Here is a 17,210-nt window from a genome sequence, read left to right as displayed (position 1 = left end):
CTTAACTGGTTACAAAAGCCAGGGGTAAAGATGTAATGGATTACAGGCATAGAGACAGCCTCCCTGTCAACAGCAGAGACTTTCTACTTAATAGTCCAGATATGTCAGTTCCTCCCGGCTGATAGAAGGTCCTCTATTCCAGGGGTTCTCAACCTTTTTCTTTCTGAGCCCCCCCCACCATGCTATAAAAACTCCACAGCCCATCTGTGCCACAATTGTTTTTCTGCATATAAAAGCCAGGGCCAGCATTAGGAAGTAGCAAGCAGGGCAATTGCCTAGGGGTCCCGCACCAGGGGGAACTGTGAAACTAAGTTGCTCAGGCTTTGGCTCTGGGCAGTGGAGCTGGGTGTTCTAGACTGCAATCCCGTGCAGCAGGACTTCAGCTTTCTGCACTGGGCCCTGGTGAGTCTAACACTGGCCATGCTTGGTGGACACCCCCAGAAACCTGCTCATGGCCAAGGGCCCAGGACCCCTGGTTGAGAACCACTGCAAGGGATGATGCAAGGCAAGATGTCCCAGGCCTTGGCTAAGCATCGTTTTGAATGCAAACTGCCGCTAAATGACTGAGGCTGCAGTTTCTGTGTCATGGTATTTGTCCAGTTGACACTGGATAAATACCAAAACACTGGGGATTTTTGGCACTGTCACTAATTCACTTTAATTACAAACATGTGTCAAGAGGTTTGTTCTAAGGGACACCTCTCCAGTTCACTTATACAGTAGAACCTTGTATTTTTGCTAGTTTACAGATGGCATAATTCAAACAGAAACCTAGAGGTCTCGCTCCATTTCTTAAAGATTTAGTACATGGTATGAGGTCTCAGCCCAATGAGCTCTACACTAATAAGTACTAAGAACATTTCAGTTTGACAACAGTCAATTACATTTGTAATGCATATCCTTAATTTATTGTCAGATCAGACAATACATTGTAATATATTGTATGGACTGGTGAAAGCTGGTTATATTTTTTGGATTTTACAGCCAGCCACAAGTTATCATGACTGAGTAATGTAAATATTAATGGAATAATACAGAAAATTAACAAGTTGTTCCATTTTTCATAGGCTACTCCAAAAGGTAGTGGGAGTGGAAGTTCAAATAAGGAAAAGAGGTGAAAACCTTCCTAAATATACATGAATCCGTGGGCATCAGCGTAACACATTATAAGAGCTGAATCCCAATCTACGTCCTTGGGAGATGCCAGGATGACACCGACAAAGAAGATTAGTATATTGACTGACACTGTGGGGATCCCCTGCAAAAGATGTTAGCAATGCCAGTCACAGAGCTAAACACATTACACTCACTCTATCTGCTGTTGTATTTCAGTGTTTGTGGGGTCATCTATGTGTTTAGTATATTTGCTAATAAAAGGGACTTGTGATAAACTTCAATTATTTGTCCTGTACTCCTTGGGTCTCTCATTCTAACATTGGTAATCTTCCTGATGCTGTAGCTGTTCAAGAAACTGAACCCTTAACTACTGTGAAAGAAAAGAAGTTAATCAATATACCAATCCGTCAATTAGGCTACACAGTGTACTGCTGTTAAGGGTTTTCCCCACTTTTGAATAAACTTTTGGCTACAGGGCATTAGGTACTTTTTGCCCAACCCCTGCATGCTTACACATGCTGTAGCAGGGAACCATCCTGTAATGGTAGGAAAAGAAAAGAATCGAATAGGTCTATCATTACAAGTCACACAATTGGATATCTAAGTTATGGGAAACCAAAACAGTAAGGGTAAAGAAAGTTATCAGAAAAATATTGACTAATTCTATTACAATAACTTGCATGGTACCAAGTATCAGAGGGGTAGCCATGTTAGTCTGTATCCACAAAAACGAGGAGTGAAAAAGTGATTTTTACACCCACGAAAGCTTATGCCCAAATAAATCTGTTAGTCTTTAAGGTGCCACTGGACTCCTCATTTTTATTACAACAACATTTATCTTTTTTACATCACTTACCTCTTTGTAGTAATTTTTCTGCCATTAACTATTTTAGTAGACGTTGATACCGATTTGAAGCTACCCATCCCACTGCCACCGAATGACGTAGAGGAGAATGAAGTAAGGCCCCCGTGCCCCAATGAACCAAACGAAGTAAAACCTGGGGGGGAAGACATGGTAGCTATTTGATTAAAGCACTGTAAACATAATTTCATCAGAAACCCTTTAACAACTGTTTTTCTTTAGGACAGTCTGCTGGACCATCAAATTTTGGTCTATTAATTCTGGCTCCCCAATTTCAAATACCAAGTTCCTCAATTTCAGAGTTGCTGGGTAACTGCTACTCCCACTGACTTCAAGAGGAGTGGTGAAAACTAGGCCTTCAGCATTCAACTAGGCTCCAATAATTGAGAGCACTTGGAGTTCATAATCTCATTTAAAAGGCACACACTACTGTAGCCCCTTTTGGAGGCCTCAAACACACTGAACGCACCCTCTGGTAAGGCAAGCAACACTTTGATATAGAAACTGACGTACTGAGAGGTTAAGACTTGTCCAGTCTAATGGCGTCAGTAAAAGATCAAGAAGCAGAATAGATCCAATTTCCTTCTAACAGGGCTTACTCTCTTTTCATGAGATTTTAGCTATAACAAATACTCTACAACACTGTGGCTCTATTTAAAACTAGGGGACTCTACAGGGAGATGTGATAGGCCTCAGTGTGGTATATAATTTTCTAAGCCACGTTGTACCAATTTACTGTTCCAGAGAAACTCCTTCTCTAGCAATATTAAATTTGGCTTGAAGTTTGCTTTAAAATATTTACCTGTATCAAATGAAGAAAAACCACTCCCAAATGCAGGAAATCCACTAAATGCAGAGAAAAATGGCCCACCACCTCTGTTTCTGTTCCCACGTTGACCTCGTCGGTTTCCAAATAAGTCATCAAAAGGATCTTCTACAAACAAAAAACAGATTTTAATACAGGAGGCTGATGTGATCAGTTTTATTCAGTAGTTGCTATATTTAATAAGTATGAAGACTTCTAGTAGAGAAGGAAGTTTCTTGCACCTTCCTCTGAAGCATCTGGTACTGGCCACTGTCAGACAGAACATCTGAGCACAGATTTGATTCAATATAGCAATTCTGTGTTCCTTTGAGACCTGTAAGAGACCAATATTATCTCTTTCACATACCCAACTCTTCTTGGTCTCCAGAACTTTAGATACTATCATTAAAGTAATGGCATGCTGAGAACAAAGTCCTGCTTCCTTAGTGCTGTGCCAGTTTGCCAGTGACTAGTAAACATCAGGGGGAACATGCAGAAATTCAGTTTTTAGCAGAGAAATGTGTTCCACATGAATTATACTACATAAGCAAACCTCATCACTTATACAATTGCTATGTATGTTCATATATGCGCGCGCACACACACACTGTTTTATACCAAATTCGTGTAGGTTTGATCGTTCAGATCAGTTAACATTTGGGTAATTAAGAACTTGTCTCCTCCTCACATGGCCATTAACTATAAAAATCCTTTTCTTGACAGCACGATGAAAGCAATGACTACTTTTTTGTTCCGAGAGGCAACAATCTGCTTGCTGTTCAACATGAGAATGTCAAATATCTGAAGTTACTGCAAGAGAAGCCCTTTTCTCTGTTGAATACCTTGTCTGTCAAGCTGAGTTTTGGGGCTTAAACTTAATATTGTTGATGTGATTAAGTTTGATTCAACCCCTAAATAGCCAACACTTCTTGTATAACTTCATTCAAGATTTATCTGAGGACCACCACCACCAGGACTTTGCTTAAGACACGCTCAATTAGTGTTCCATTAAGACTGAAATGTAAAGGGTATTGGAGACAGGGAATTAAAATAGTCATAATACAACTTTAAGTGATCTGCAAATGTTTTAGTTTAACTAGTTGGAGAGTTAGATGCTTAAGAGGAAATTCAGGTAAGAGCTTTATGGGACGAAAAAAATAAGGGCTGATGGCAATGCTTAATTTGTAATCAAAGAGGTGCTGGGGCTAAAGCATTTTTTTTTTTAAACCTCACGCACTTTTATTAACTGGTGTAACAAGCCCAGAGGTGCTGAGGCTATGAACTACCAAGTCTCAAATTGCCAGGGCTCAGCCTATGCAAGCACTTGCACAAATTAACTTCAAAATGGCCTTCAGCCAGTGCTTAAGCTCAAAATCCTATTGCTGGATTTAAAAAACTGGAAGGCCATTAGTTCTATTCCCTGGCACAAATATGATTTTCTTTTATGCTTATAAAACACTGGTCAGAGAATAAGTAAATATGGAATACCTATATGGAAGTTATTACTTTATAGAAAGTTATAGAAGAGGTGTCCAGATATAATATTCTAGTGGAATTTCTTTTAAGTATAAGAAAACTGAAGTTTGACTTTTACATCATACTAGCATAACATAAGCATTTTGTAGGACCACGATTTACACAACACCACGTACCATTAAGTTGTAGATCTTTAGTTCTGAACGTAAGCTATTTTGGATTTCAGTACCCATTGCAGCGGAACTTTACAAGACCCTATATTACACAGCACAGGACACTAGTAACATTTACAAAATATTTTACAAATATTATGGGTAATCTACAGAACAACAGTTTTAGGCAGGTTAGGCGGACCTGTGATGAAGTGTTGTTGAAAAATGTAATATTGCAAAAAATAGTTTAAAAGTGAACTGTAAGAAGTTATTTTCCAACATATGCAGTCTGTAATAGCATTTATATTTTCTTCAACTATAGAATTTTCCAATTCTAAACCAAATCTCTGATGTTTCAGAGAATGGAAGATACTCCCATGCAGGATAAGAGTTAAGCATATACTTAAGTCCCATTGAAGGCAATATCTAAAGTTAAGCATGTCCTTGCTTTCCTGAATCTGGGCCACTGTCATTTTCAGCCAATTCATAACCACCACCGAACCAATTAGAATTCCAACTTGATTTTAAGTGAAGATCAGAGATCAAGAGCAGGTTCCTGCCCTCTTCCCCCCAATTAAAATCCAGTTCCAACCTAGGCTGGAAGACAAATAACTGAGAGCTAGTGAAATGACAACATTACAAGTAAAAAAAGATGAAGTGAAAGGAAAATGGGATTTTTAGTCACAGTTTAAACCTCTGCTTGGTTTGCTTACACCTTCTTAACACGAATGACAAATTAACAAATTTTGAATAACTGAAGCCTTTGTTGAGATCTCCAATACTCACAAACATCTTATACCTCTCACTGGTCCTCCAACAAAACCCGGGAATACAGACCAGACTTTAAATTTGTGAGGTAAAATACAGGCATTGTTTTTCTCCTCCAAAATGCTTTCAGCCCCTCTTTTCCATCAAAAAACCCCAAAGATTTGTATCAACCTCAATGTTTGTTTTTTTAAAAAACCCTTTGTAGGTCACCTTTAATACTATATGTGCATTAGCAAGTCTGAGGCTGAACTCTTGGCACAAAAATATTATTGGAATTTAATATTTCCAAGTCATTATACACCTGGAGTAGCAATTTCAAAGACTAGCATACAAGAGTCTCTCACTCCAGCGTATTAGCTAGCAAATAAAGCCATTGCAGTTAACAGTGCTATAGCCCAATTTATTCCTGCTAGTTAGAGAATGACTCACTAGTGAGTTATGAAGGTCATTCACTCATGCATACAAGTGATCTATATTATATTACTGCCCACTATTATGCCTTCTATTTATAGTCCAGTTTATCTTCAGTTACCTGGCATTAAAATAAAAACAAACACACTCATGTCAAAGCTATACTATATATTTTTATAATCCACTGCATCACTGGCCACTTACAGGTGACCTGTGCCAGACCCACATCCTTCTTATCCCTGTCACAATAGCAACACAAGCTAGGGGGAGCCTGAAGGGGAGGGACTATGGAAGTCTCCAGGCTCTTGCCATCACCACTCATGATACACGGGCTTACCCTACACTTAAATTACATCAGCCAAGCTGTAGGGGTTGGAGATGGGGGATGTGAGGGGAAACACTCAGCTGACAGAGCTACACCAGTAAACCCCAAGTGTAGACACAGCTATGCTGACAGAACAATGCTTCAACAGATGTAACTAACACGGACCAGAAAGATGGTGTTTCAACACCAAAAGAAGAAATGCCTTCTGCCAGCATAGGCTGCACCTATACTAGGGGGCTATGCCAACATAGGCTCCATAGGATAGCTGTAGATTTACACTCCAGATGTCCCACCTCCCCCATGTCCATGCCCGCTTCTATCGCTGCAACCCTGAAACTGCCCAGACCTCATTCCTCATCTTCAATGGGTAATCCTCCACTTTCTACCCCATAGATTACTTCATGTACACTTCACCACTGCCCTACTCACTCGATTTCAAGTGCCCCCCAAAGACACATTACATTCAAAGACACAGAACAAGCATATATTTATAAAAATGGAACTTGACATGCCTATGATCATGTTGCACATAGTATTGACTTTCCCCCCTCAATCTTAATTGGTTTTCTTAGAATTGCAAGCTTAGAGACTTGTTTCCTTTGCTTTTGTACAGAGCCTATGCATGCTTCCATAACAAATACTGATTGTTGGCTGTAATCAGCATCATGCTACTGAAATTCAACTATTTTGGAATTCAAATACAGTTATTTAATGTATGCATACATAAGTTGTGGACAGATAATTTTATCTTGGTTTCAGACAGTAGTATAGATCAAGGGAGCATCAAGTTATGTACAATCTAGATTTTATACCAGGGATCGGCAACCTTTCAGCAGTGTTGTGCCAAGTCTTCATGTATACATTCTAATTTAAAGCTGCGTGTGCCGGTAATACATTTGAACGTTTTTTAGAAAGTCTCTCTATAAGTCTAGAATATATAACCAAACTACTGTAAACAAAGGTTTTCAAAATGTTTTAGAAGATTTAAAATTAAAATGCAGATCTTAGTTTAGTGTGATCCTTGCCTTTGCTTTTCCTTGCTGAGTTTTCCAATGTCTGGTGGCACCTATTTAGATACTTTAAGCTGCATACAGGCTTCTGAGTTACAAGTTGATAACCGGCTGGCAGGAGGTCAGCGGCTGGAACGCCAGATCAGCAGCTGAGGTGCGTGGAGCTGGCAGCTGATAGGGCTGAGCAGAGCCGGAAGCCTGAACCCTGTCTGGCAGGGGGCCTGCGCTGGAACTCCAACTGGAAGCAAGGTGAGTGGGGCTGCGGAGGGGACCCTGGCTGGCAAGGGGACAGCAGCCAGAACCCCAGAGCAGCGGCGGGCTGAGCAGCTCAGCCTGCCGCCATTCTGGAGTTTCCAGCACCGGCTCCTTGCCAGCTGGGGTCTCAGCCCGCTGCCAGCCTGGGGTTCCTACCCCCAGTCCGCCTCGCGTGCCGAGCAGCGGGAACCCAAGTCTGCCCCACGTGCCATCAGAAATCGGCTCGCGTATTACCTTTGGCACGCGTGCCATAGGTTGCTGACCCGTTTTATACTTTTCCTAATAAAATATTTACTGTGATTATATTAGTTATCGTGAAAGTGTCAACTGGCTTTTGTAAGGGGAAAATCATGCTTCAATCTATTAGAATTCATTGAGGGAGTCAAGAAGCACATGGACAGCGTAGTCCAGCTGATATAATGTACGTGAAATTTCAGAAAGCCTTTGACAAGATCCCTTACCAAAAGCTCTGAAGCAAAGTAAACCATCATGGGATAAGAGGGAAAGATCTCTCATGGAACTGATTAAAAGATATTCCTACTTTTGTTTCCTAAATTATTAGTTTTCACAATGGAAAGTGGTAAATAGATGGATTCCCCAAAGACCTGTGCTGTTCTACCTATTCATAAATGATCTGGAAAAGGGGCTGAACAGTCAGGTGGCAAAATCTGCACAATACAGTTACTCAAGATAATTATGGGCACAGCTGACTACAGGGTGTTACTAGACGATCTCACTAACCAGGGTGACTGGGCAACAAAATGGCAGATGAAATTCAATGTTGATAAATGCAAAGTAATGAATATTGGGGTAAAGTCCCAGCTATACATACAAAATGGTGGGGTCTAAATTAGCTGTTGCTGCTCAAGGAAGAAATCAGACTCATTGTAGATAGTTCCGAGGCGGGGAGGAAAATCTACTCAGTATGCAGAGGCAGTCAAAAAAAACTAACATTAGGAAAGGGATAGATAGTAAGAAAAAACATACATCGTAATGCTACTATATAAAACCATGGTACACGCAGCCCTTGAATACTATATACAGTTCGTCACCTCATTTAAAAAAAGTATTAGAATTGGAAAAGATACAGAGAAGGGCAACAAAAATTAGGAATACACACAGCTTCCATACAAGAAGAGATTAAAAAACAGGAACTATTCAGCTTAGAAGAGAGGCCTGGTAGAGGTCTATAAAACCTGCAGAGACCTCCCTTGCCATAGGATGTTGTGAAAACCAAAAGCACAAATGGGTTCAGAAAATAAATTAGATATCTTTGTGGAGGATAGGTTCATCAATAGCAATTAGCCAAGATGGTCAAGGATGCAACCACCACATTCTGGGTGTCCCTAAACCTCTGACCACTGGAAGCTGGGACCAGATGACAGGAGTGGATCACTTAATCAATTGCCTTGTTTTGGCCATTCCCTCTGAAGCACCTTGTACAGGCCATTGTTAGAAAACAGGCTATTGGACTACACCAAAGTGGGTTGTGACCCCATTTTAATGAGGTCGCCAGGGCTGGTGTTAGACTTGCTGGGGCCCAGGGCTGAAACCAAATCTTATCCTACTCTGACATCCTCCTCCAATATTTCATCTGCCACTGAGTTCTTTCTCCGGCCCCTCCACTAACTCCTCTGCCATTCCTCCACTAGATTCTTCTCCCAGATCATCTGATCCTCCATGAGACTCCTCAGGCAGCCAACTGATGATCACTGAGTAGGAACCTAAAGGAACATGCCCATTGTAACCAGTAAATTAGCTCTTAGCTACTTTGTCACTTACCAGTATATTATGTCAATGAAGTTGCATGTCATCTTTAAAAAAATTTAAGTCACCATACCTATAAACACCTTCCTCCTTTATAAGTTAGCCCCATTATCCGGCCACTTAAACAGGAAAGCAGCAACAATAAATGATTTCTATATGCTAACGAAATGGTTTAATATTTGTATTGAACGGTTATTCAATGCTTTGTTTTAGAAGCTGATCACTAAAATCAAGTGTGTAGGCATTTTTCCTTTATTATTTTACTATATATTATACTCTCAGACTGTAGGGATGCTTCAGTTTGTCATAGGATTCCTTGCACTCAGTTTACGTTTAAGTACTTGATTTTATATTCACAGCAGTTGAGAAATAACCACACCACTCATCAGTACTCCACTTGAAAGTAACCACTTTTGCTCCTGGGTAATTTTTAATCTAAAGAGCAATTAAAAAAAGATAGAGCTAGCTTCTGAATAGGAAACTAAAAATCTTCTGACTCCTTTCCCTTTCCTCATTTCTCCCCCTCCTTCATAAGCCCTTTTTTCTTCCTGCAGGTCAATGGGGCTCATCTCCAAAAGAACTGAAATTTGTTTTTTCCATTATTAACACAAGGAGAATCCAAGCCTCTCTTCCTCTTTAAAAACGAAAGCAAAAAGAAATAAGGCCAAAAAAAAACAAAACAAAACAAAAACCACACACAACTTCCCTCCCCACTTCCTGCCTCTTTAAAACATTAGAAAACAAGCTCTCCCCTTTCCTAAGATTTCTTCATCTTCTCTCGTTTTGCCTGGTTTTGGTAGACTTGGCAAAATCTCTGGGAAATAAACTGGCCTCTTCTGTCAACCTAGCTTGATCTTTCATATACTTACATAGTGTTGGCGTATATGTAAATAGATGGGCAAGGGGAGAAGGAAACATGCATGATGATTAAGATTGTGAAAAAGATGTTGGTGCGTATGTTACTTTATGGGAAGGTTCACTGCTCTCAAAACAAATTCATGGTACAAATCTCTCCCACTGCACACTCAACCTTAACTGTACATGTGTACAGTGAACATTTAGGAGATAAGCTTTCTCTGACCGACTAATGCATTTTTTCCAGATTCCTATAATAAAAGAAGGATATTTGTTCCTTTCCCATTCTGGAGTTAATCAGAAAAGTCACCAACTGTTTGCATTAGTGGTGCATTAATTCCTCTTCAGCTCCATGGAATAGCCAGGAGGCCTTTCTTGTTTCTCATGTCTTGTCTGTAAACAGGCAGAAAATTCTTCTTGCAATCTTCCAGCTGTTACTCCTCTGGTTCCTCTAGGCAGTTCCTGGAGTGAAAGGCTGAACACAGGATGTGTTCCCTTTTTATGGATCAAAAGGGAAAAGCAGCTGCACTGGCAGAGATTGAATAAGATCCCTAGCACTTTTGCTGAGATCTTTTGTATGGCTGTGGGTGCCTTCACAAGCCAACAGTTCATTGGCATGATGCTGGCAAAAAAAGTATTTTTAAACTGTTTTGCTGACAACCTAATTCTTTATTATTTTCTTTAACTCCATGGTAGCCAGAGGCTTCAGAAGCTGGTTTCACTGCACCTATTGCTTATGCTTTTATTTATTTATTTGGGGGGGGGGGGAGGCATTTTTTCTGACTGTCATGTGGCACCAGACTTGGGAAGAAAGTGTTTGTACGCCTTACAGACAGAGCAATCCACATTTACTAAATCACACAGAGAACAATTCTGCTTTATTAGTTTCTTCTTTTAGAAAGAGCATAGCAAACTTGATATATTTTTAAACAAATCAGACCTTGAGAGCGCAAAAACTGATCGCAAAACCCTACATGCAACAGCAAAAAGGAAGGAGATAGTAGAGGGGAAAAAAAAGACTTAAAACATCCAAGTAACAGGACCATTTCCAGTGAAAGACAGACAAATTACACACATCCGTTATGTAGAGATCAATTTTAGCCACTACTTTGATGCTCCACCACCACTCCCCAAAAGCCGCTGACTTACCAAAGAAGTCAAATGAAAAGGGGTCCCTTCCACCAAAAAACTCCCTAAAGACATCTTCTGGGTTACGGAATGTAAATCCATATTCAAACGGGCTGTCAAAATGACTTCCACCTGCAGAAAAAGAAGTCACATTTCACAACTCTTCACACTACAGAAGCATAAAATATTTGAGTTGTACATATAAGCTGTATGTGTTTCTATATTTTCTAAAATACAGAACTCTAGTTTTTTCACAATAGTTCATTCCTCTGTCATTGGATGATTTTCTCGATACATTCTTCAAACCACATTTAATATAGTTAAGTGAGACTTCATGTGAAATTCTCACATTCTGCTAACAAGCTCTACTGTATCTAGAATTACTGTAATCAGTTTTTCAATAGCAAAGAATGACTGTCCAATTAGTAAAATATGGAAACAAAGAGGTCATCTGTAGTTTATGCTTCTACAAGTTATTTTTATCATTTATGTTCTTCTGCAGGTTTCTAGACATCAACATTTATTTCTCATTATACTTAAAGGTACACATTTGACTAAAATGAAGTTGTCTTCTTGTCTGTTTTTTTTTTTTTTTAAACTCAAAGCTCTTTGTTGGTGTTGAAGTTTGGTGCATCTTTACTCCCTGAATCAGTACAATCTTGTGATGGTTTATTTGATAGTATCACTTGCCAGCTTTTGATTTAGGTCAGTGATTTTCAACCTTTCATGTGCAGACCCTTCACAAAAAAAATTGAATGGAGGAGTAGAGCCCTTTGGAAATCTTAGTCTGCAGACCCCCAGGGGCCTAGGGACCACAGGTCGAAAAATCACCGATTTATATTACACAAAATCTCTGACTTACACTTGGCAAATACAAGCTAAAATTAGACACCTCAGTTGTTAAGACTATGCTTATGACTGTAGACTCTCCTAGCAGAATTTGGGAAGAGTTTCTCCTCTGATTTATTATTTGACTACCTGATAATTGTCTTGTTTTTGAAAGAGACTTTTTTTTTTAAAACGAACATGACTAAGTAAAAATGAAACTTTCAGATTCTGCTTTGCAGGTGTCACATTTGTTTAAAACGCACCTGATAACTGGAATACATTTTAGGAAAAATGTAGTCTCGTCTTTTGGTCTTATGCATTGTAAAAAAAAATCTCAAAATTTAAATGTTGGGCCAAGTTAGAGTCTAACTTGTTTTTCCTCACTTTGACTATACAGACTAATTCCGGTTATATGTTTAAAATGTTTTGGACTAGATAGGACTAGTTCCAGCTAGTGAATTTGCCTATCAGAGTCATGTCAAGTTGCTACTCTATGGTATGTGATAACACAACATCACTAGTGGCTCTGTTTCTACATAATTTAATTGCATTTTAAAAGAGTTTAGCCTTTATGGCTACAAATGCTTTTCAGAGCATGAACTAATCTGTAACTAAAATAAGTATGCAGAGTGGAACAGTTTGTTAAAATCATTCAGAGGATATGGAAGAAAAAAAATGCCAAGTCTACATACCTCCACCTCCTCCATTTAAGCCTTCTTTTCCATATTTGTCATAGATGTCCCGTTTTTTAGCTACAAAAAAGTTAATTACATCAGTAAACTACATTTGGAAGCAGCAGAAATGCAGTATGTATCACTAACGTACTCCATTGAATTTTATCACAGCAAGTTTATTTAAGCCATGTTTGTTACAGAAAATGCAGGAGTACAAATATTTTGCTAAAGATAATCAAAGCACCGCAGGTGAAGAAAGAACTCTTTATGTCAATAATTTAGTTCTAGTAGCTACTAATAAAGTGTCAAGTTCACCATACCGTATCACAATTTCCACTGAGAGATAACACACAAAAAGCTGACTGAAGTTACTTGCTTGCCATGTTTGGAAGTCCATGGGTATGCAACTTCATTGTTAGTAATCTTTTCCCAGGGCAATTTTTTTTGGAAAGGCGGAGGGGGGAGAGGTAGGAAGGCGACTAAATCAAGTGAGCATTATAAGAGTTCAGTCTGAACTTACTGACAGAGCAGCCTGAAGAGTTCTGCCAGGTGGAACATGGGGCTTGCTCCAGCAGTTCAGACACTATTCTGGAAGTGCAAGCAAGAGACTTGCCAGAGGATTTGACAAAACTAGACACACAGTCTGATCCAACATGCACTGTAGTCTTCTCACTGACTTTAATGGGAGTCTAATCAGGAACTTCAAGACTGTTCAGGGAAAAAGCATGATCACTTAATAGTTAACATTTTGGGACACTAAAGAATTTAGTAAGAACCCCTTATCTAAAGGGATTGTGGCGCCAGCCACCATTCATGATTCAAGTCCAAGGCAAAATTATCTCTTGGATATTGAACCTTTATGAATTCCTTCTGGCTTCAAGTGCTTCACAAGTTTGTACATTACCTACAACATTACCTTTCAATAAAGTGATTTCCCGAAGAAAAATGAGTATTTTAACAGCCTGTTAAACGAGTGAAAGAGGACCAATGAAACAAGAAGCTGGGCAGCCTAGAAAAAAGCAGCAGTCAAGAAACAGGAAGTCCTGCATGCGGGCTGGCAGAACAGAAAGTTTATTTTGAGAACTTCATGTTCTTGGAACTGCAGGCACAGTGTCTACAAGTCAAATATTCTTTGCATGGATAATCCTTAACAGAGCTACTCTTGCCAAAACTCCATCTCTGTTCAAAATTGTAATGACGACAAAATTATTAATAAAATTATAGGATAATTGATTGCATCTCCAACCACTCTCCTGGGTTAAATTAGCCACGCTGAATCAAAGCTACAGAATCTGACATGTGGATATCAACGGTATGATTTGTACAGGCTGATTATGAACAATAACCAAGTTTTATAGATGCTACATTACACTAAAATAACCATCTTCGTGCAACATGGGAATAGTTGTACCAGATCAGACCAGATGTCCATTGAGTCCAATATCCTGTCCCTAACAGAGGCAAATGTTTCACAGGAAGATGCAAGAAACCTAGAGGACGACAGTTATAGAATAAGTTGCCCACAGAGGAAGTTTCTGCCTAGCCCTTATAAATTAGACACCAGAAACCAAAACGTGAGACCAGGTGAACAAGTCAGGGCCTGGTTTGGCAGGCTACAATTTTGAGAGACAGACTAGACAAAGGATGGTGCTGCTCTAGCAGAACTTTTCCATAGTCACTTGTTGCAAGTGAAGTTCACAAGGACATTTCTGGGGAGGAAGTGGTGTTACTCCTCTATTAACCTGAACATTGGAGCAGGAGGATACGTCCATCAATGGCTATTAGCCAGAATGGGCAGGATGGTGTCCCTAGCCTCTCTCTGCCAGAAGCTGGGAATGGACAACAGGGGATGAATCACTTGATTACCTGTTGTGTTCTTTACTAGTATTTTTTAAAACACATAAAAAAAAAGGTTAACAGCTCCAGTAAGTTGTCTGAGGATACAGAATATAAAAGATACACAAACCCTTTAATTTATGGTTCAAATTAGCTGCTGACAATGTTCTGACAAAAGAGATGCTTCCTTATAAGTCAAGAAGTTACACTGAAGGGAAACCAAAGTGACCTCTTGCTTATAGTAGCTCATACTATACAATTTTGATTCTGACCAAATCTAAGTAAATGTTTCCTACAAGAGGTTAATCCATACAAAATATTAAAACTGATTAGAATTTAAGGCTCCCAACCCCCATAAAAGACTGTTACTCACCTTTGTAACTGTTGTTCGAGATGTGTTGCTCATATCGATTCCAATTAGGTGTGCGCGCGCCGCGTGCACACTCGTCTGAAGATTTTTACCCTAGCAACACTCGGTGGGTCGGCTGGGTCTTCCCCTGGAGTGGTGCCGCTATAGCGCCAGATATATACCCCTGCCGACCCAATGGCCCTTCAGTTCCTTCTTGCCGGCTACTCTGACAGAGGGGAAGGAGGGCGGGTTTGGAATGGATATGAGTAACACATCTCGAAGAACAACAGTTACAAAGGTGAGTAACCGTCTTTTCTTCTTCGAGTGCTTGCTCATATCGATTCCAATTAGGTGATTCCCAAGCCTTACCTAGGCGGTGGGGTCGGAGTGAGACGTTGCAGATTGCAAAACTGCTGAACCAAAGGCTGCATCGTCTCTGGACTGTTGAGCCAATGCGTAATGTGAGGCAAAGGTGTGAATCGATGACCAGGTAGCAGCCCGACATATTTCCTGGATGGGGACATGGGCCAGGAAAGCGGCCGAAGAGGCTTGCACCCAAGTAGAATGGGCGGTGAGATGGCTAGCCGGAATATGAGCCAATTCATAGCATATTTGGATGCAGGATGTCACCCAAGATGAGATTCATTGGGAAGAAACCGGCATGCCTTTCATGCGGTCTGCCACCGCTACAAAGAGCTGAGGCAAATGTCGGAAGGGTTTGGTTCTCTCTATATAAAAAGAGAGAGCCCTATGGACATCCAAGGTATGTAGTTGTTGTTCCCGACGCGATGAGTGCGGCTTCGGGAAAAAGACTGGGAGGAAGATGTCTTGATTGACATGAAAAGCAGACACCACCTTAGGAAGGAAAGAGGGGTGCGGTCGCAGCTGTACCTTGTCCTTGTGGAATACCGTATACGGGGTATCCGCTGTCAAGGCCCGAAGCTCCAATACTCATCTCGCCGAGGTGATAGCGACGAGGAAGGCTGTCTTCCAGGAAAGGTACAGCAGTGAGCAGGTGGCCAGAGGCTCAAAGGGGGCCCCCATAAGCTTAGCTAGCACCAGGTTTAGATCCCAGGTAGGGGTTGGGCGTCTGACTTGAGGGTACAAAGCATTCCAATCCCTCAAGGAACCTGGAAACTATGGGGTGAGAAAAAATTGAACGGCCACTTTCGCCTGGGTGGAAGGCGGAAATAGCTGCCAGATGTACCTTTATAGAAGAGACCGCCAGGCCCTGCTCTTTCAGGGACCAGAGGTAATCCAGGACAGTAGGGACAGATACCTGTCCGGGGACTAAGTTACTCTGAGCGCACCAGTGGGAGAAACGCTTCCACTTGGCGAGATACGTCATCCTAGTGGAAGGCTTCCTACTGCCCAAGAGTACCCGTTATACCGAGGCAGAGCAACGCAACTCAGACTGGCTCAACCACGCAGCAGCCATGCTGTGAGATGAAGGGATTGCAGGTCCGGATGGTGAAGCCTGCCGAAGTCCTGTGTTATGAGGTCCGGCCAGAGCGGCAGGGGAATCGGGTTTGCCACTGAGAGGTCGAACAACAGGGTGTATCAATGCTGCCTCGGCCACGCTGGAGCAATGAGGATCAGGTGGGCTCTGTCCCTGCGGAACTTGAGTAGGACTCTGGACGAGCAGAAACGGTGGGAAGGCATAAAGTAGGTGCCTCTTCCACGGGATCAGGAATGCGTCAGAGAGAGCCCAGGGAGCGTCCTTGGAAGGAGCAGAACACCTGGCATTTCCTGTTCTCTCGGGAGGCAAAGGGGTCTATGTGGGGAAAGCCCCACCTCCGGAAAACAGAATGGATAATGTTCGGACGGATTGACCACTCGTGAGACAGGAAGGACCTGCTGATTGGAGTCCAGAATAGCTCCAATGAAGTCTATTCTCTGCGTTGGTGTCAGAGTAGATTTTTCTGTGTTGATCATGAGGCCTAGGCTCCTGAAGAGGTCTTTGACGATGCACAAGTGCTGCGATACTTGTGACTGGGAAGTCCCTCGAATGAGCCAATCATCGAGATACGGGTAGACGTGTACTCGACGACGGCGGAGGGAGGCGGCTACTACAGCCATGCATTTGGTGAAGACTCTTGGGGCTGTGGAAAGGCCAAAGGGAAGCACCATGAACTGGAAGTGTTGGTGGTTGACCAGCAACAATAAATGATTTCTATATGCTAACGAAATGGGAAGGGGGGGGGGGGGTTGAAACAAACTGGAGATGGTATCCCGCTTCCACCGTGCGGAGGATCCAACGATCCGAGGTCAGCTGGGACCAGGCAGGGAGGAAATGGGAAAGGCAGTTGAAAAAGGAGGGACAAGGATCCGACAGGGTAACTGGTGGGCCGTCCTCGGACGTCCCATCAAAAGTTTTGTTTGGGCCCCGTTGGTGGTTTAGGAGGCACTTGACTTTGGGTTCCCTGAGGGCCAGACTGTCTCCGCTGATTCCCCCTGCCACGCCTTCTGGTAGCGTCCTGACGTGGCCTAGTCTGGTTGTAAGGGCAGTGTGGCTGGGGCCGGAAGGACCTTCGTTGGGTCACCGGCGTATGCCCCAATTGTCCTTCAGACTCTGCAACCTGGGGTCGGTTTT

The 17,210-nt window shown here is 41.6% G+C and overlaps 1 protein-coding gene across 5 annotated transcripts in view; it reads right to left on the bottom strand.

Annotated features, from left to right (window-relative positions):
- Nucleotides 1-17,210, bottom strand: part of DNAJB6 (DnaJ heat shock protein family (Hsp40) member B6) — a 96,965-nt gene that overhangs the window by 51,456 nt on the left and 28,299 nt on the right. For all 5 annotated transcript variants that reach the window (XM_039523293.1, XM_039523290.1, XM_039523294.1 and 2 more), the window contains exons 4-7: nucleotides 12,451-12,510; nucleotides 10,952-11,062; nucleotides 2,781-2,912; nucleotides 1,973-2,114 (exon numbers count right to left, since the gene is read on the bottom strand). In XM_039523293.1, the coding sequence (XP_039379227.1) occupies nucleotides 1,973-2,114; nucleotides 2,781-2,912; nucleotides 10,952-11,062; nucleotides 12,451-12,510 (445 nt within the window). The remainder of the gene's footprint in view (nucleotides 1-1,972; nucleotides 2,115-2,780; nucleotides 2,913-10,951; nucleotides 11,063-12,450; nucleotides 12,511-17,210) is intronic.

Source organism: Mauremys reevesii, linkage group 2, assembly GCF_016161935.1.
Source record: "Mauremys reevesii isolate NIE-2019 linkage group 2, ASM1616193v1, whole genome shotgun sequence".
In the NCBI taxonomy this organism is placed as follows: Eukaryota; Metazoa; Chordata; order Testudines; family Geoemydidae; genus Mauremys; species Mauremys reevesii.
The sequence above is the reverse complement of the archived record's forward strand: the minus strand, read 5'-3'. Positions and strand labels throughout refer to the sequence as shown.